Source organism: Leptopilina boulardi, unplaced genomic scaffold, assembly GCF_019393585.1.
Source record: "Leptopilina boulardi isolate dan_hultmark-lab unplaced genomic scaffold, ZJU_Lbou_2.1 LbouV2_223, whole genome shotgun sequence".
Classification (NCBI taxonomy): domain Eukaryota; kingdom Metazoa; phylum Arthropoda; class Insecta; order Hymenoptera; family Figitidae; genus Leptopilina; species Leptopilina boulardi.
Genome location: NW_026137778.1, coordinates 415,190 through 434,698, shown reverse-complemented (window position 1 = coordinate 434,698; position 19,509 = coordinate 415,190). Strand labels below are relative to the sequence as shown.

The window sequence follows — 19,509 nt, the reverse complement described above, 5'->3', positions numbered from 1 at the left end:
AAATGTTTAATTAGTTTATCATTCTTTAAAATACATACAGTTTAAAGCTGTTTCTTTTAAATAAATTTTTAATTTATATTCACTTTAAAAAATTTTAATTTAATCTATACCTCAAATACCTTTAATTTTCTATATTTCGCACGGCTTTTATTTGCGATTACCGCCACCAAGGATGGAGAAAACACGAACAAAAATATTAATAATGTCCGTGTAAATATGAAGCGCACTGAAAAGAATAGTATTAAATTTTTTATTTTACTATAAAAATAAATTATAAATACTGAGGGTAATGGGTACAGTATCGACGCTACATAAATAGCAGGTAAATAATAAAATATAGGGTCAGCCGGGGTAAATCCGAACGCTAATTATTTCAGCTTAATTAAAATTTTTAAAAAAAAGTTCGATATGAGAATTTTTACCTCAGATCCTCTTTAAGAGATTCTAAGTATTATCCCATTTTTCGTTTGGTAATTAGCAACAGCATAAACAAAGATAACGAGTATTGCAAAAAAGATTGAAAATCAAAGATGACACTCTTTCAGTATTTTGTCTCGTATTTGAAGAAAAAGAAGCTAAAAATTTATTTTATTATTTATAATTGTTTGTTATGAATACTAGAACAAACTATTTTTCATTTTTGCCTTCTGTAAAATTTTATTAATAATATCAGACCGTTCGTATTTACCCAGGAAAATTGGAAAACCGGGGTAAATCCGAACGGTATTTTCAATCATTTTTTTTACATCAGAGCCACACAAAATTCTTTTTATTTCATTATACTATTATTTTAACATTATAAAAGTACATAGAAAAAAGTTTTTCTTTCTATACGTATCCTCGTTAGTAATTAATAAGCAGAAACTTAATCTCTGTTCTCTCGAAGGAGTGTTTCAATTTTTTTGCCAAATGGTTTGTTGAAAAAAGTTTTTCAGGATCTTAATAAAATTTGGTATTCTACGGTTTTTGGGGTCGCTAATTACCAATTTCAAGTCAGTTTTTCAAAATTCAAAATGGCGGACGAGAATTAAAAAATTCATTGGATTCGCTCACAGTTTTCCTAAAAGTATCAAATTGAGACCAAAAATTGCATCAAATCTTTGCAACGTTTTGATGCACATAAGTTATATCAAAAAGAGATCGTTTTGTGTATCATTTTTAGAAATGATACACGAAACGGTCTCATTTTTTTATGCAAAAAATTTAATCAATTTATATCAATCATGGCCGAATTGAATCGACTCAAAATTAAACGAATTTTTTTCAGATATTTTGGTAATAGTACAATTGCGCAGACCATTTCACTATTTAATTTGAAAATGAAAATAACAGAAAATCAAAGACAATGTGCAATTCGATAATTAAAAAGTGACAGCTTATAAACATAACCTAAAATGCATGAGAAAAAATTTGTCGATAAAATCAATATAGCCGAGCTTTTTAGAAGGTAGATGTCAGCACTCATCTATTTTCTTTCTTTAAATTTTTTCTGAATCGTTTTTATAAAAAGCAAAACTGCCATCTACCTTCTAAAAAGCTCGGCTATATTGATTTTATCGACAAATTTTTTCTCATGCATTTTAGGTTATGTTTATAAGCTGTCACTTTTTAATTATCGAATTGCACATTGTCTTTGATTTTCTGTTATTTTCATTTTCAAATTAAATAGTGAAATGGTCTCCGCAATTGTACTATTACCAAAATATCTGAAAAAAATTCGTTTAATTTTGAGTCGATTCAATTCGGCCATGATTGATATAAATTGATTAAATTTTTTGCATAAAAAAATGAGACCGTTTCGTTTATCATTTCTAAAAATGATACACAAAACGATCTCTTTTTGATATAACTTATGTGCATCAAAACGTTGCAATAGAAAAAGATACAACCAAGTTTACTGTGCTCGAAAATTGTTACTCGGGGGGTTTCAGGGTCGCTGATTACGAATTTGGAGTTAGCAAATTTGATCATTTTTAAAAATAAGTTTTAGGAAAGTCCGCCATTTTGAATTTAAAAAATTTGACTTTTATTTTTGTATTTACATTCAATCACTCCAAAATACTTTCTGTAGCAAGTTTTGCAAAAATCCGTTATGATTTGATAAAGTTATTGAAGGTTTTAATTGTGTAATGCATTTTAATTTTTAACCTGTTTGATTTTTGTATTTATATATGATGCATTATTACATAATAGGTTTATTATCGTATTTTTTGAGTTTTTATATAAGTTTAACAATTGCAATACTTTAAATTTATTTTTCCTAAGATTTTTCTGAAATACAGTGGCGTTCGTATTTACCCCGGTATTTTAGGAAAGTTGCAAAGTATCGAGGTAAATACGAACGCTAAGTTTCCTGCGATTGTAATTTATCAAAAATTTTTGCTACCCCATAAAATTGTTCTATGGAAGTAAAGTAACAACTTCATGCACCAGAATACCGGAAGTATTTTTTTTTAAAGAAAAAACTTATGTTATTGTTGAAACTTACTAAAAGCGTTCGGATTTACCCCGGTTGACCCTACTGATTCATCAAATTCAGTCTAGACAAAAAATATGTATTGTAATTAATCAGATCAGAATGTTGTGTTGCATTCTCTCGAGTTTCTGGTTTTCTAGTTGATTGCAATACCTTTTTCTTTGCTTAAGGATGGATTTATATGTTGATGTAAATGCAGAATGCAAAACAGAAAATAATGAGAGTAAAGGGGATAATGATATATTCCTGTCGTTTTCACTCTCATTATTTTCGGTTTTGCATTCTGCATTTACATCAACATGTAAATCCATCGTAACGCTTTTAAAAAAATCCTCTATATATGACTTGAATCTTTTAAATATAAAAAAAAAAAATAATAACCAATAGAGAAGTCTGATTCGATATCAAGTTTGAAGTTTGAAATCAGTCATGCATGTATCTTAAGAAAAAAAAGTGAACAAGACAACTTACTTGTTTATAGGATCATAAGCTTCATAGCCCTTCATGTTGTACTTTGGATATGTTTCTGCTTTTTTAATAGCCTTTTGTGTATCGTACAAAAGAAACATTGAAAAGAGAATGAGACCTCCGTACAGGGCAACTGAATAAAGACCAGATCCCAAAACACTTGTTGGCGGAATAAAGAGAGTAGCAATGGAACTGGCGAACACGACTCCGAATCCAATTGCAAGTGGTCCACCTAGCATAAGGAATTTCTCACTAGGAGCACAAACCGCTAAAGTAGACAATCCTCCGACTATTCCAGCAGTGTAGGCACCAGCTCTCAAAACTAGAGCTCCTCCCATAAGATATAGAGGGGCAAATATTGAGCCTACGATGGCTGTATGCAGCAACCATGCCATGTGCTTCATAGTAAATTTACCCTCCTCATAAGGCAAATTAAGCACGACCGAGGAGGACAACATTAATGTTGCAATGGTGGCACCAATAGCGAGCCAACTTTGGCTAGCTACTGCTCTCATTACAATTGGTGACCGCAAAGCCACAGCAGCCGCTGCTACGGTTGATGCCACTGATGCTGCAGTATACATATATGTTGCATGAATCCTATCTTTCACATACTGCGGCCAAATACTGCACAAGTTCATAACAAATTAAACAAATTAATCTCTATTGTTGTTAGTTTATAATATTTATTTTACTAACTGTACATGATCGATGGCTCCACTTTGTGATGACAATCCTAATCCATAAAAACATAAGGCACCTAATCCTAGAGCGGATCCACCAGCAACAGCGCCTTTACCAATGTTAAAAGCTATGGCAAAATTCAAAAGCATGTACTAATTTTATTATTTTAAAATAGTAAAATTACACAAAAATGACACCAAGTTTTACACAGTTGTGTAAATGAACAACTATCTAAATGAGGAAAAACTTACAACTGAAAAATAATATATTAATTAGTTAAAGCAGTCAGTTTTTACATATCAATTTTAAATAAAAATTCTATTTGAGTGGCAAATGAGAAAACTTTGACTAGAAGAGAGCAAGAACAGAAATTGATAGTAGAACGAGTGACTAGCATTATTTTCTTCGAGCGGACATTACAAACAATGGAGAGTATGATTTGGAACACGACAATATAAATTATTTATTTTAAAAAGTACAGAATTTCATTCTCTTAATATTTACAATGAAAAATACAGTTTACGGTTTTAGAAAAATTAATTAACTAATATTCCATTTCATTAACGAATTCTTAACTTAGTCATTTATAACAGTTGAAAAGTTTCCCTGAACTTCCTTATCGAAATAATCAGAGTATCTTTAACTTGGTTTCTAATTTTTACGTTACAGTTAATAGTATTTTTAAATTGTTATATTTGTTAAGTATATAAATAAATATTATAACAGAATAATTAAGTAACTATATCTTTGGTATGTTGTTATTTTGACTGATCGACATCATTTTCTTTCCTGTAGTATCTTTTCTTGTTTTTTGATGTCAAAGATTTATCTCACTAATTAAAATACCCCCTGATCAGTGGCCACTATGAGCCTTAGTATCCGAAGCAAAAAATTGCCTCTTTGCAATAAGCAAAAATTGCTTTATTCTGCTTTGGTTAGCATAGTAGAAATTTCCTTGTTTCAAAGTATATTCTCCATTATTTTTTTAAGTGCTTTTTTAAATCGTTTCACCAACGATTCTGAAATGATTTTAAGGTTAAGTTGGCATAAATGGTACAACTCAGGGGCAATTTGCCCAAGACGGGTATGACGCATATTTTCGATGAAATATGAAATAGTTAATTAAATGATAACCCACCTTTCTAATCGAGAAATTTTAGCGTAAACAAAAGTGCCATAAATGTAAATTTACTCGATTATTTCTATAACCTAAAAAAATAATTACCACATATTGAATGAAGCGAAAAATCATTTAGGTATAAAATTGCGGTGCATAATTGTGTAATTATACTATTTAAACTCCTAAAATTCATTGTCTTTTTTTTAAAATTAATTCATCAAACAATAAATACACTTACCAGTACCCCCAGCAGGTTTCGAAAGTTTTTCAGTTATAGTTTCTCGAGAACGAGCAGTCCTTGTAAATGTTTGTTTTCCATCGTTTGTAAATGATCTAGCAATTTGCGTATTTCGGAACAAACCCGGAGATTTCAACAAGGATACTTGTGGCAATTTTGATTGGCAAATTCTCAAAAACATGCTTTATTCTTTATTTTGTTTTTATAATGTCAAAAATATCTTGTCGTTGTATACAGACTTGAATAATTGCAGATAATTCCGATTTCCAAAAAATTTTAAACTCTGTTGATGTTGACCGGTGTTGAAATATGTTGTAATATAGCAGAAAGCAAAATTTGAGACCCAAAGAAGACTAAGACTACAAACTCGATTACAGTATTCATTTGGGCCAACGCATAATAGCTTCGAGAAAGAGGTGCATGCGTTAGAAGATGATGGAGACATATTTGTGTCCTTTTCTATATCACAGGGATTCCACATGTATGCGAAGTCGGCACTAAAAGTTTAACTGGATTGATTCTTATAAATATAATTTTAACATTATAATATATTTATAATTAATATACATATTTATAACACAGGAAAGTAATATTTCATATTTAGATTCTTAAAATTACTGATCGGCACATTGCACGCCCGCCTAACAAGCAATTAATATAAAAATACAAAGCAAAAGCAAAGCAAGTACAAATGCAGGTTGTTGTGGAACCACCTTCAGGTGGCCCCTGAGTCAGAGAAGGACACAACATTTCCTCATGCTTCACGATGATTACGTCACATCCACGTCAGATATAATATTGTTCAGGTCTTTGTAAATATATATTCTATATATTTTTTCTTTGTCTGCTTCTGCTATGTGATCGTGATTCTTGTTTATTTTGAATTGAAAATCATTGCCTCCTTTGATTTATTTATTTATTAATTTTGAAATATACCTATGATAATATTTATAAAATCTAGAAGATTTTTAAAAGATTAGAGAATTAGTATTTTTCTGAAGCAATATACAAATATAAAACGAATTATTCTGTTAATTGATAATGCATTTTAAACTAAATAGCAGTGTTATGTTAATATTATGCCTACTTTCTTATTTAACAGAGTGTTTTCTAGTTGAAAAAAACTTGTCTCCTGTTATATTTAGTAAGTTTCAACATTAAGAATTACATACTTTTACTTAATTCGCTAAAGAATAATAAAATCATAACCTTTCAGCTAATGAAAATTAATTCAGAAATTTATTTCTCATAGTACCTTTAATAATTTTTTTTCTTCTACTACTGAGCATGTTAAATTACTTTTTGTGGGGTAAAAATAATGAAATACAATAATAAATTACAGTGTAGAGATATATGTTTTACTTTTAAGTTATATGCACAATATTTTTTTTATTTTCTCACTCACATAATTGTTTTAACGAATTCGTTGTTTTAATTCTAAACATAAATAATGAAATGCATTTATACATAGTTCCAGGTGATGGAGGTAGTCAGGTTGAAGCAAAATTAAATAAACCATCAGTAGTTCATTATATTTGTGAAAAAACTTCATCTGATTTTTTTAACATCTGGTTAAATTTAGAATTGTTAGTTCCAGTTGTTATCGATTGTTGGGTATGTATATTTTATATTAAATAGATTTACATATAAGGAAAATTCAGAAATTTTAAAGTTTTTTCATTTTTGAATGCTTATAACATCTTTGAAAATGCAACAATTTTAAAAGATTTTTTTTAATGTGTGTGTTTTAAACGTACTTAAAAAAAATGAAATTTTTTGCCTAGTCAGGTCGTGGGCAAACGATTTTTCTAATATTTTCAAAATTTTGAATTTTTCAACACCTTTTGAAAAAAAACTTTTAAAATTGATGCATTTTTAAGGAATTTATAAGCATTCAAAAATAAAAAATCATTAAAATTCTGAAATTTTGAAAAATTTATATCTCAAGACGTCTTAGTCTTAGAGGACTGTCACGGAACAATCGTATCGTGGCTGGTCTGGTCCTAGGTACTATACGATTATTAACTTCACAATCGTATCGTGTCCGAGTACGATACCAATAGTGACTTGAGATTTGTATATTGTCCAGATACGATACGTAAAATGATTTAGGGAATCGTACTGTACCCGGCCACGATACGAAAAATTACTAGAGAATCGTATTGTATCCGGGCACGATACGAATAATGACTTGAGAATCATATTGTTTACGGGCACGATACGAAAAGAGACTTGAGAATCGTATTGTATCTGGGCACCATACGAATAAAGATTTGAGAATCGTATCTTGTTTATAAACAATCTAAATAGTAAATAGAGAACTTATTTTAAATTTATTAGATTATTTTATAACAAAATCTTTTTTTTATGACAAATTAAATTTTTAAAACATAACCCAGAAAATATTATAATATAATATAATTAAATATTTTGTGAAACGATAAGATTCTAAAATTACAAATTGTATCGTGTCGGTCACGACACTTTCAACCCATTACTAATCGTATCGTTCTTGAGCCCGATACTTTTCTCCTATTATTAATCGTATCGAGTGGGGACACGATACGTTCCATCTATTACTAATCGTATAGTGTCTTGAACCCGACTAGATACGATCATCATATACCGTATAGTTTCCTGCAGGTTTTAGTTTTTTTAGCAGATTTTAATGATTATTAAAAAAATCGCAGACGTCGACCTTACGGCCTTTAATTTGGATTTGTTTGCCTCAATTGTTTGAAAAAAACATTCTAATAAATAAGCTATTCCAAAAAATGACTTATTCTGGAATTAAAGTTTTTTATTTTTAACAGATTGATAATATGAAGTTAAATTACGATAATATAACACGAACAACTAAAAATCAGGAAGGAGTAGAAATAAGAATTCCAGGTTGGGGTGACCCATTCAGTGTTGAATATTTGGATCCTAGCAAAGCATTTCCTGGTAGCTATTTTAAAGATATTGGAAATATGCTGGTGAATGAGTTAGGATATGTACGCAATTTGTCTCTTCGAGGTGCGCCATACGACTTCAGAAAAGGACCAAGTAAGTTATACATTTGTGACGCGCTCCAAGAAGTTAACGAAATATAGGATACCTTTACGATAGTATTGTACTTTAAATAAATTTGAGGCTTTCGCAAAGGTATTCGTCTTAGGCCTTCACTGGTGATTGCGGGTCTCACAATGTTGCATGCTTATTTTTAATCAGACTTATAGAATGTTTGCAATGATTTAAAATATTTCGGCAGACTTTCATTCCTTAAAATTTTTTTCCTTTCTTAAACTTGCGAACGGTTTAACAAATTAAACTTAAAAATTCTGGCTATTTTGCTTATAAAAGTTATTTAAATTTAATGAAAATAAGATATTGCTAAATTGGTCCCACAAGAATATTCTATTGCAACTTTTTTTAAAATTTATAAATTACAAGTTTGACAAAAAGTAAAAATAACTTAACCATAATCCGTCAGGTTAAGATGTTTTAAATTTTTATTCACTTTTAATAATTGCATTTGTTGTTAATTAATGCGTATGTGCATTTACAGATGAAAGTGAAGAATTTTTTGTTAAATTAAAATCACTTATTGAAGAAACGTACACAATAAATAATAATGCACCAGTAACTTTAATAGCTCATAGTATGGGAGCTCCTATGACTTTAATATTTTTACAGCGTCAAACTCAAAAATGGAAGGATAAATATTTAAGTTCCTTAATTACTTTAGCAGGAGTTTGGGCAGGCTCTGTGAAAGCATTAAAAGTTTTTGCAATTGGTAAGTAATTTTTGTATGTATTAAAATAATTGATGGTTGTTTACAGTTTACACAATTAAACCTCCCAATTCTGTAACTCGTTAAGCGCTCGGCCGAACGCTCTATTGGTAGTCGGGTAGCAGCGAGGGAGCCATTGACGCTCGCCGCTACCCGACTACTAATAGAGCGTCCGTCCGAGCGCTAAATAAGTTATAGAATTGGGAGGTTCAATTAAACTTAAAAATGTAGGATAAGGACATAATATTATCCCACAAATAACTTGTTTTTTGTATTAAAAAAAAATTATAACTTTCGCCTTCTCCGGTTATGTTTAAATAATCTGTGTAGCAATATTTTGAGGTTCTAGTAAGGCATTAGTTAGGCCGCCTCATCGCTAGTAGGGCGATAACTAGACTATTATAGCGATATCATTGACATAATAATTATAATCATTGAAATAATAATAAATTTTTAACATAATATATTTCATCAATAAATTTAATATAAATATTGATTATAAAATTATTGAACCATGTAATTGTACTATTCAATATTTATATTAAATGTACATAACAAAATATGTATTATTTTTCTAAGCATAAATATTTTATTAATACAAAAAAAGAATTATCACTTTTATTGAAACATTCTTTTAAACAAATAATCATTTTAAGTGTTTCAATTAATTTGTAAAGTTAATATAAATAACAAATGTATTGTTTTAAATTTTGTTGCACCATATTACCAAAAAGTTATAATTTTTTAACTATTTCATATGGTGCACAATTATATAGGTACAGTAAGCAGGAACTCTTAAGACGTACATATCTGACTTGAAGACTTTCTAAAATATTCCCATCTTCACACATGGAAAATATTTGTTCTGGCAGCGAACTTTTTGCTGACACATCAAATAACGTTAGCTAATGTAGGGACAGCGAACAAATTTTCTGTGAGGTCAAAAAAGTTTGCTGTGAAAGTCAATTTTTAAAATTTTTAACTGTTATTGTTTATCACAGCAAACTTTGTCGTTGTCATAGCAAATAATTTAACTAATATTACTAACGTAATACATTTAATAGATTCGACAGCAAACATCAGTTAGCTTCTGTAAGCAATTTCTTTTTTCCGTGTTGAATCTACTAATAGGTATGAACCACACTTGATTTTTGCTAATCGGGAAATCATTGAACTAGGCTACCATAAAATATTGCTACCCGGGAAAATTTTTTATTTCAATTCTGAGTACACATTTTGAATTTTTAACACAATATTTTTTTTTAGACAAAATGAACTCTTAAAAATATTATTTAGGGGAGACTACACTACAATAGATAATAAAAAAAATTTTTTGCATCGGCAAAGGAAGGAAAGATCACGTATCATTAATTTACTGTAAGTTACAAATTTTCATTTTATTTTTTCTTTAATTTATTTAAAACGTGTTTTCCTACAAATTTTGTTTTTGGGGCTTTCTATGTGAAGCGGACCACCCGAAATTTCTAATGTAAAAAGCAACATTTTTTAAATGTTGTTATTTTCACAAAAATCATAAAATGGAAAAAATTACGGCTGTTTTTTGTAGTAAATTTGATGATCTTTAATGTGGTATAGGGTCAGTTGGGGTAAATGGGGACAAGAAGTGTTGGAGCTTAATTTACAGTTTTAAAATTAAGTTCTACGTCAATATTTTAACCTCAGATCACCTACAAGAGGTTCTGAGTATTGCCAAGCTTTTATCTTGACAATTGGCAGCAAGATAATTTAAATTATCGCTCAATGCATAAAAACATGAAAATAAAAATGAAACTGTTTCAGTATTTTGTCGAGCATTTCAAAGAAAACAGGCTTAAAAATCATACAAAACTTTTATGAGCCAAAAGTTCTGAACGTTCAAATGAACAAAATATTTTTTTCAATCTATAAATTATTAAAAATTATGATGTAAATATAAAACAAAACAGTAAATTAAACAAATATTAAATTAATAACTTCTTTTTAGATATTTAAAACAATATTTTGTAATAAAATTCGTAATTAAAAAAAATGGCAAAAAAAATTTTGTTCATTTGAACGTTTAAAACTTTTGGCTCATAAAATTTTTTCTTATTCCTTATGACTCCTATAATAGAAATTCACTTAAATTTTTGATTTTTATCAATTTGTTTAATAATAACAAGCTGTCCCCATTTACCCTGAGTTTTCAAATTTTTGGGGTAAATGGGGACAGCTTGTTATTATTAACCAAATTGACAAAAGTCAAAAATTCAAGTGAATTTCTGTTATGGGAGTCATAAGGAATAAGAAAAAAATTTTGTATGATATTTAAGTACGTTTTTTTTTAAATGCGAGACAAAATACTGAAAAAAAAATAAATTAATTAATACTTAAGGAAACTTTTTTCTTAAATCTTTCTTAGAAACTATGCTGTACCAATTTACCCCAAATTTTATGAAATTTTCTAAATTTTGGGGTAAATGGGGACAGTCAGTTTCATGCGTTTAAAACTGATCTAAATTTTTTTCTGCTGCATAAAATTAATCCTTGGAATGTAAATAACAACTTAAAAAAATATAAACCCGCAAATATTACCTTTAAAGCAAAAAACTTACGTAATTTGTGAAAAATAGGGATTTTGTCCCCATTTACCCCAACGACCCTACTTGATTTTTAGAATTAAATTTATTTTCATTAAAAAAATTAAATTTTCAATTTTATTTTTTATGACCTTCGACCATTTAAAAAAATGAAAAAAAATAATTAAAAAAATAGTTTAAAGTATTAAGATTCTGTATGCCAAGTTACAGAATGGCATTTTTCATGGTTGAAAAATTATGAAATTTAAAAAGCTGGGATTATTTTTATAGAAAATGAGACAATTTTAATTAATGATTAGACGTTTTCGACATATATGCTAGAATGTTCAAAGTAATGTTTAAAAAAGTGACACAAGAAACGTAATATTTTGAATTTATTTAAATTAATAACCACAAAAATCTTTATTATTTATTACTTTTAAGTAGATAAAGAATTTTATCATCAACAAAATGTCTCCTCTAGGTGATAGGTGTTTTAATCCTTTCCAAATAGCTGAATTTGAAAATTTATAGACAGGGCATGACTGCAATCCAAGTTTTTATTTATTTATTTATTGAAGATAAATCTTGCGTTAATCAATTTAACAGGCAAAATATATTTAAATTATATTTTAAACTAGGTAATTATTATAATTATATTTTCAAAAAAAAATTTATTTTATTTATTTTTTAAATTAAAAATTTATTATTTGAAAATTACAGTTGAGTGCGTCAATAATTAATAAGATGACTTGATAAAAAAGTAAATAGATAAAAATATAGATGGAAAAATAATTAAATGTACATTGAAAAAACCAAATTAATAAAATATTAACTAAAACATATCAAATTATTTTACATTAAAATGTATCAAACTTCTACGATTATAAATTTAAAAAAATTCAAAATATTACATTAATATTAAAATAAATAATTATGAATATTATAATTATAAATAATTAATAAAAATATTATATTAATTAAAATTTGTTCATTTTCTATAAAAATAATCCCAGCTTTTTAAATATAATAATAATTTTTTAACCATGAAAAATGCCATTCTGTAACTTGGCACACAGAATCTGAATACCTTAAACTATTTTTTAAGTATTTTTTTTTTATTTTGTCAAATGGTCGAAGGTCATAAAAAATAAAATTGAAAATTTAATTTTTTTAATGAAAATAAATTTAATTTTAAAAATGGTGTGTGATAACCACACCGATCACCCGACTAAATTTTTTATATTGCACATTAAATTATTATCTTTATTCATAATAATTCGAGTGATGACCATTCAACCTGAGTCACGTCATTGCTTGCAGTAGCAATATTTTTTAAGTTATTTCATAAAATTTGTTTTCTGAAATTATTCTTTAATATTATTAATAACAGAGAATTTTAAAAATTGTGTTTTCTTGTCATCTGCTACATGTGCAAGTTATATATATTGTATATATTTACACATTAAAATGTAGAAATAGAATATTTAACACATTAAAATTTCTTAAGCTTTGCCGAGCAAAATTTTTTTATTTGAATAATAATGTTCGAAACTAGTTGGGAGTAATAACTACACATGAATTAAAACAAAATAACCGTTCTAAGTTAAAGTAAATTTTTGAGAATAAAATTCTATATCCTATTGGAAAAATCGTTATTTTATAATTATAAATATAAAAGTATGTGTTGTGGTAATTTTCAGGTGATAACTTAGGAGCTTATGTCTTAAGAGAAAGTGTTATGAGAAATGAACAAATTACAAGTCCAAGTTTAGGTTGGCTTATCCCGTCAAAATTGTTCTGGAAAAATTCTGAAGTTTTGGTGCAAACAGATGAAAAGAATTACACACTACTCAATCTAAAGGAGTTCTTTATGTAAATATGCTTAAAATTTACTACTGTTTGGGATACGCGCATATAATACCTAAGTTAATTTATTTTATTTTCTATTCATGTAAATTGGAATTGCTAATGTGATACGTAAAATTGAATTATGTATCGCAACAAAAATTTCGGTTTAAACCTCAGTTATCAATTCGTATTCGTCTTTTCTGGGCGACTGACTTTGGCCTTTTGTTATCTTCATTAATCCAATGACGGATGACTAAGGTTCTATCCATTTGAATCCGCGAAGTAAACCTTTTTTATTCGTTAGGTGTGATTTTACATGAGTGGTATTAATTAATAAAGACGGACATGAAATTGGATTAGTCCAGTTGGTAAAATACCTAACGGAAAAAGAAAGTTTAGCTCGCCTATAGGAAAATGAAAAATTGAAGCATATGAAAATGAAAAAGGTTAGGAATACTTTCAGAGTGGATTAATGAAGATGGATAGATAGTTAAGGATAGCACGTATGCTTGCGGCAAGCTTACACTGCAAGTATGCTACTTACCCCAGTCAACAAAATCTACTGTGCAGCCCTAGATGCCAATGCAAATTATTGTGGACCTTACCTTGCAAGAGACTTACGCTGCAAGTTTGCCATAAAGTGGATATTTTGCAACTTGCGGAATGGTTGCAGTGTAAGCTTATCAAGCATGTCGAAAGCATGCGTGCTATTCAGGTAAAATATGTTTGTAGCTTAGTGGCCGTCCACAAATTAGGTAAGGCTTATTTTGGAAATTTTAATCCCCTCCTCATACAAGAACCTGTTTCATACATTAGCGCAATCTTTTCTGCTGATCGTAAAAAATAGCTTGACCCTCCCCCCTTAAAGCCTTACGTAATTTGTGTACAGTTCCTTACTGAGTCTTTCAAAAAATGTTTATTTACAGTTTGTTTTTCATAATTGTTTTTGCAGTGATATTAATGTTCCAAATGGATGGGAATACCGGCTAGATAATGAAAAATATCAAGCATACTTTGAAGCTCCTGGAGTAACACTGCATTGCTTACATGGTGTTAAAGTGGATACAGTTGAAAGGTATTATTTAAATGTATTAAAATAATAAAAAAAATATATTCCTATGTGGGGTAAAATTCCTGTACTGTCTAGGTCTAAAGTAAATTTTCGTCCTATATATGAGAGTAACAAATCCCTAAAATATTAGCTCATTTAAATATAGGGCAACAATTTACCAAAATTACAATCCAACTCAATAACTCAATTTCAGACCTGGACAGTTAAGGAATTTTACCTCATATATATACTTTTTATATCATTTTTCACGTCCTTTCGATTGGTAAAATCGAACTGACTAAGAAGAGTGAAAATAAAATATAAATTTGATTTTTTTTAGTAAAATATCTATTCATTTATTTTGTACTTTTTGACAATAAATTATAATGCGTAACTAAAGTCGCTTTTATTTTATGAACGCAATAATTTTTGCTGTAAATTTATTTAGCTCCATATATTATATTATAAAATTATTTTCAGGTTATACTATAAACCTGGTACATCAATTGATGGGTATCCTGAACTTATCAATGGCGATGGAGACGGTACGGTTAATCTTAGAAGTTTAAAAGCTTGTCTTAATTGGCAAGAAAAGCAAATTCAGAAAATATATCATACAGAATTTGATGGTGTAAATCATATGGATATTTTGAAACATATTGATGTTTTAAATTACATAAAAAGTGCACTACAAATGAAAACATAATTAGTGATTTTGTTAATCTGTCAACAATAAAAATCTTTCATATTTATACATAAATATATTTAAAATTTATTTTATTATTAATTTCTAGTCAAATCTACCTATCTGCTATTCTATTATCTTAAAACTCAAATTAATGTTCTTCTCAAATCCTTCTACATTGGTTGAAATGAAGTTCCATGATTTTTTCTATCTCTTTTTTTTAATAGCGATTTAAGAAACAAATGTTTTTGAAAAATTACCTTATTTTTTTTAAAAGCTCATAACTCGGACAAATATTTACTAAATTAGACGTTTTTTGTTTTATACGTACTTTTCAAAAAAAAATATAGAAATTTAAATGTATCAGTTGATTCTACGTGTTGAAAAATATCTAAAAATATTTTACGTTATTAAAATTTAAAAAAATATATTTTTGACTGTTGAAGTATTTAGAAATTTTATTTTGTGAAAAAATGACAAATTTTTAAAATCCATTGTCGAAAATGGACGAAGAAAAATATTTAAAATTGTGGAAAAAGTTCTATTTTAAAAGAATTACCAGTTAAATAATAAAAATTTTTACATAATATAATGTATTTATTACTTTTTAAATTAAATTAATAGAAAAGTATATTTCCCAGTGAATAGAATTTGATAGAGTTTTACTACAAAAATTATATTATATTTATCAATTTACTTTAGAAAACTTTAAATTGCTTTAATCATATAGGTATAAGCTCCTTTCAACCAGTACTAAAAGATAAAACATAGTTAAAATAAATCAGAGATACAAAAACAAAATGGTGTCCAATTTGACGTGGAATGCCCCATATTCTATATACCAAAACATATTTATTTAATTTTAACAGTGGATTAACAATTTGGAAATAATTCATAACTAAAATTAAATAACATTTTAAATAATAATAATAATAAACATAATTTGAGATAAATTTTACATAGGTGTTTTTGTATTGGAAACTTACAATTCAGTTAATTGTATATTAGTTTGTTTAAGAGTCAGGCAAAAAACCGATTCACATATGTTATTTTCCCCTCTAAATAGACAAGGTGTAACCTAACAACACCTGTCAGAAGCGTAGTTGTTTCAAACGACATTTTATGCTGGGGTCAGCAGAAAGTTTAGTTGCTTTCTTATAAGTACAGTAAAAACGAAGTAATGCTGCGTACACGATCACAAACTAATATATGGTATTTATTTTTTCTATTTTATTTAAATATTATATAAAGTTTATTATCTATAAATATTTTAATTGTTAAAAGTGAACAAGAAGCGAAATTTGTTCAAGAAAGAATTTCTACAACAGAAAAAAACTTTTCTGAACTTCATACAGCTTTTGCTGCATATACGAGGAAGTTGGCTAGGTCAGTATATATAATTTTTTATGAACCTATAAGTTTATTGTATAGTTATGACACTTTTTTAATTGATTAATTTATTTTATATTTTTAAAAATTTCAATTTATTAATTTTCGCAAATGTATATCAAAACTCACTCGAGGAACCTTTAAATAATTTAAAAAAAAAAAAAAAAAAAAATTAAGAAGACTGAAACCGCAACTTTTCCTCTCCGTACCTTAAACGAAAGACAATGCATTGATCCTATTGTAATTTGCATTTCAGGCTTAGGGACAAGAATGACGAAGTTGCTGAAGTAATTAACACTTATGCTAAATCAGAAAGCATAAATCGTTCTTTAAGCATATGTCTTAATAATTTTTCATCCACTTTCGCTGTTATTAGTGATTACAGGTAAGGCAAACATCAGCACATACTTCTTAAGTTTAACCCTTAAGAAATATGAATGCCAAACAGAATCCTAATAAATGTACGATTCTAATTATTATAAGAAAAGACAGTCTAAATTTGCTATAAGATGACAAAATGTTAATGTATTATCAGTAATAGATCCATAAATTTTTCAATTTTTTCATATCTACAATAATTTTTATTAACAAAAACTCTCAAAAAAGTTGCAAAACTGCATTTTTCCTGGATTGTTGCGACGGCGGTCATCTCTAATACGTGGAGCGTTAAGCAATTATTCTTTTCTTACAGAACGATTTACAATTATACGTGATGAAGTTCTTTTACGAATAAAATTTAAATCAACTTATTTTCTAGAGACGCTGCAGTAAAACGAGTTGATGCAAAAGTTGTTTCTCCGTTATTCCAATACTCAACAAGTTGTAAGCATGCTCGGGAAGATGTTAAAAATACATTTTCTGTTCAAGAAAAAGAATTTAATCGAAGACGTCAATTGGATAAAATTCGAGAACGAAATCCGAAAAACCGTCAATTAATTGTATCCTTTTTAAAATATCTTGTTATAATGTGCCTGCGAAGTTATGAACGTTCAAATGAACGCAAAATTTCTTTACTACTTCTTTAACTTTAAATTTTATTATAAAATATTATTTTCTTTATCCAAAAATAAATTAAATTTAATGTACTTTTTTATGTTTCATTGCTGTAGTAATGTTCAGAACTGCAGGCACATCCTTTATCGAATTAACATATGGATTAGCTTTCAAAATTACAATATTATTATTATTATTATTATTATTATTTGAAACCTTAAACACAAGTATTAGTCCCAAGCAGAGACTGAATTAATTAAGGCTTCAATGGAAATGACGCGAGTGGTTAAAGGATTAGAAGAACAAATTGATTCATTTGAAAAGCAAAAGTTGCATGACGTGAAATCAATACTTTTGGATTTTATAACTATTGAGCTCTGTTTTCACACTAAAGCTGTTGAGTTGTTAACAAAAGGATTTCAAGACATTTCTGATATCGATGAAGTGAAAGATTTACAGGTAATAAGTTACGATAGATGGGTAGTTTTTTTTATTACCGAGATACTTTGCCACAAACTTGCAATTTTTTAAGAATAATTTTTTGACCGAATATTAATATATACTCTGGCACTTGGCAACGAATTCTAATACTATTTTTTATGTTCATCACAAAATTTATTTAGTTCAATCTATCAAGTACTTTGCCTAATCCTTCAAAACATTCCAAATAACTATTATAACATAGTTCCAAGCGAATCTGGTCAGTTTTTAAAATTTTTTGTCGATGCACATTGGATTGCCTACTTTGTATTTTTTAAATATAACATTTAATTCGGATTCAACTATCCCGAAACGAAAAGCATCGAATAAACAAGTGTCAAAAGTTAATTAAACTGTCGGAGGCTTTAAACTAATTTTCAACATTTTACAGGAATTTCGAGAAGTAATGCAGATACCAAACTTTATGACTCGAATTGATGCTATTAAAAGAAAATCATTTCGTCAAGCTAATTCTCTGTCAAATTTAACAAACAGATTTTTGTTTCTTGGTACACAAAAAAAAACTACTACTTGGACCGTGAGTATAATTTATTAGGATAAATTAAAAAAAAATGTGGACTACAGAATTAGAATTAAAAAACAGCTCATATATCATCAGAATATTTCCAGAATGTATTGAATGTTTTAAAATACTGAAATGTGAGTTTGAAAGATACTATAGTATGAAAATGTTTGCTTACGAGGTACTGTTTTGTGTCAAACTTTAGATTAGAAAATATGTACTTGATTCATGTACATAATACATACAGGGATTTTCAATAGAGTAGTAGACAATACGGTTTTATCAAATAATCAATTCTTATGAAACTTATACTTTTTAAAAAGTATACCGATAAATTCGTCAACGAAGTCAAACGTAATTTAATTTAAATAATTAATTTTTCTATATGCAACATTATCTCATAAGCGGATAATTTATACTCGAGTTTATACTTATAGTTTGACAAAAACTAAAAATGATTCTTAACGAGATTCTTATTAAATTTAACATGCGTTTTTGTATTTATTTTTCCACATATTACAGGATTCATTAAAAGCAAACACTACTCATTCATCTGAATCAGCTCAAATTGAAGATTACGAAGAAACATCTGTAGATACAGAATCCGAGTTTGAGCAAACGATACCAGTGAGAGTTAGGCATAAAACTGTATGATGTTTTTCGATGATTTTAGATTATGTGTAATGAAATGCTTTCTAAGTATAATACATCTCTTTTATTTTATTTGAATACGATTACATATTTTAAGTACTAGAAGAAATTATATTACATTTAAACCAAGCCAAAGCACTTATAAACTTACAGCGATATTGCAGAAATAATATGTGACAGACAAGTATCATCGCAGGCAACTACATTAAGAAATCGTTGAAGAATTTATGTTCAAGCTATGTGACACTGACACTGTCATTTTCAAATTCGTATAAAATACGACAAAACTTTATAGATTTTAATTTTTAAATAGGGTTTTTTGAAGGATTTTTCATAAACTTTGTAATTTAAAATAAAAAAATTTTTTAACTCCCTTTTATTGAAAATTAACCTGTATTTTTCACTGTTGACCCATTTGTGTATTTTAAAAAAGTTCTATTTTATTTTCATTTCAAAGCTGAGTTTTTTTCTATTGGCCCCTTGTTGCTTAATATACCATTCTTTTATATTTTTCGCAAAAAAATATATATTAAGCAACAAGGGGCGAAAGGCAGCCATTCTTTACGT

At 27.9% G+C, this 19,509-nt stretch overlaps 3 protein-coding genes across 3 annotated transcripts; 2 read left to right on the top strand and 1 right to left on the bottom strand.

Annotated features, from left to right (window-relative positions):
* LOC127279814 (growth hormone-inducible transmembrane protein-like) lies at positions 1 to 5,384 on the bottom strand. The gene is made up of 4 exons (XM_051302408.1): positions 4,987 to 5,384; positions 3,644 to 3,755; positions 2,948 to 3,571; positions 1 to 226 (listed from the first exon to the last, which is right to left on the bottom strand). Exons 1-4 carry the CDS (start codon positions 5,165 to 5,167, stop codon positions 148 to 150), a joined length of 996 nt encoding a protein of 331 aa, XP_051158365.1. The 5' UTR covers positions 5,168 to 5,384; the 3' UTR covers positions 1 to 147.
* A 402-nt stretch (positions 5,385 to 5,786) lies between these two features.
* On the top strand, positions 5,787 to 14,981 carry LOC127279809 (phospholipase A2 group XV-like). Its single transcript, XM_051302402.1, has 7 exons — positions 5,787 to 6,130; positions 6,458 to 6,600; positions 7,800 to 8,034; positions 8,537 to 8,764; positions 13,023 to 13,194; positions 14,123 to 14,245; positions 14,702 to 14,981. Exons 1-7 carry the CDS (start codon positions 6,028 to 6,030, stop codon positions 14,925 to 14,927), a joined length of 1,230 nt encoding a protein of 409 aa, XP_051158359.1. The 5' UTR covers positions 5,787 to 6,027; the 3' UTR covers positions 14,928 to 14,981.
* Positions 14,982 to 15,495: 514 nt separating this feature from the next.
* Positions 15,496 to 19,478, top strand: LOC127279815 (CBY1-interacting BAR domain-containing protein 1-B). The gene is made up of 7 exons (XM_051302409.1): positions 15,496 to 16,118; positions 16,191 to 16,292; positions 16,552 to 16,680; positions 17,053 to 17,233; positions 17,523 to 17,747; positions 18,160 to 18,306; positions 18,814 to 19,478. The coding sequence occupies exons 1-7, from the start codon at positions 16,087 to 16,089 to the stop codon at positions 18,943 to 18,945; spliced, it is 948 nt and encodes a 315-aa protein (XP_051158366.1). The 5' UTR covers positions 15,496 to 16,086; the 3' UTR covers positions 18,946 to 19,478.
* The last annotated feature ends 31 nt before the right edge of the window (positions 19,479 to 19,509 follow it).

What these genes read in the sequence shown, in the direction of transcription:
- LOC127279814 (XM_051302408.1), bottom strand. Translation starts at nt 5,167, where the DNA reads ATGTTTTTGAGAATTTGCCAATCAAAATTGCCACAAGTATCCTTGTTG. An exon ending in GAAACCTGCTGGGGGTACTG is followed by an intron (nt 3,756 to 4,986) that starts GTAAGTGTATTT and finishes ATTTTGCCATAG; the next exon opens with CTTTTAACATTGGTAAAGGC. An exon ending in GGAGCCATCGATCATGTACA is followed by an intron (nt 3,572 to 3,643) that starts GTTAGTAAAATA and finishes GAACTTGTGCAG; the next exon opens with TATTTGGCCGCAGTATGTGA.
- LOC127279809 (XM_051302402.1), top strand. Translation starts at nt 6,028, where the DNA reads ATGCATTTTAAACTAAATAGCAGTGTTATGTTAATATTATGCCTACTT. An exon ending in CGACTTCAGAAAAGGACCAA is followed by an intron (nt 8,035 to 8,536) that starts GTAAGTTATACA and finishes GTGCATTTACAG; the next exon opens with ATGAAAGTGAAGAATTTTTT. An exon ending in AAAGTGGATACAGTTGAAAG is followed by an intron (nt 14,246 to 14,701) that starts GTATTATTTAAA and finishes AATTATTTTCAG; the next exon opens with GTTATACTATAAACCTGGTA.
- LOC127279815 (XM_051302409.1), top strand. Translation starts at nt 16,087, where the DNA reads ATGCTGCGTACACGATCACAAACTAATATATG. An exon ending in TATACGAGGAAGTTGGCTAG is followed by an intron (nt 16,293 to 16,551) that starts GTCAGTATATAT and finishes TTTGCATTTCAG; the next exon opens with GCTTAGGGACAAGAATGACG. An exon ending in ATGAAGTGAAAGATTTACAG is followed by an intron (nt 17,748 to 18,159) that starts GTAATAAGTTAC and finishes AACATTTTACAG; the next exon opens with GAATTTCGAGAAGTAATGCA.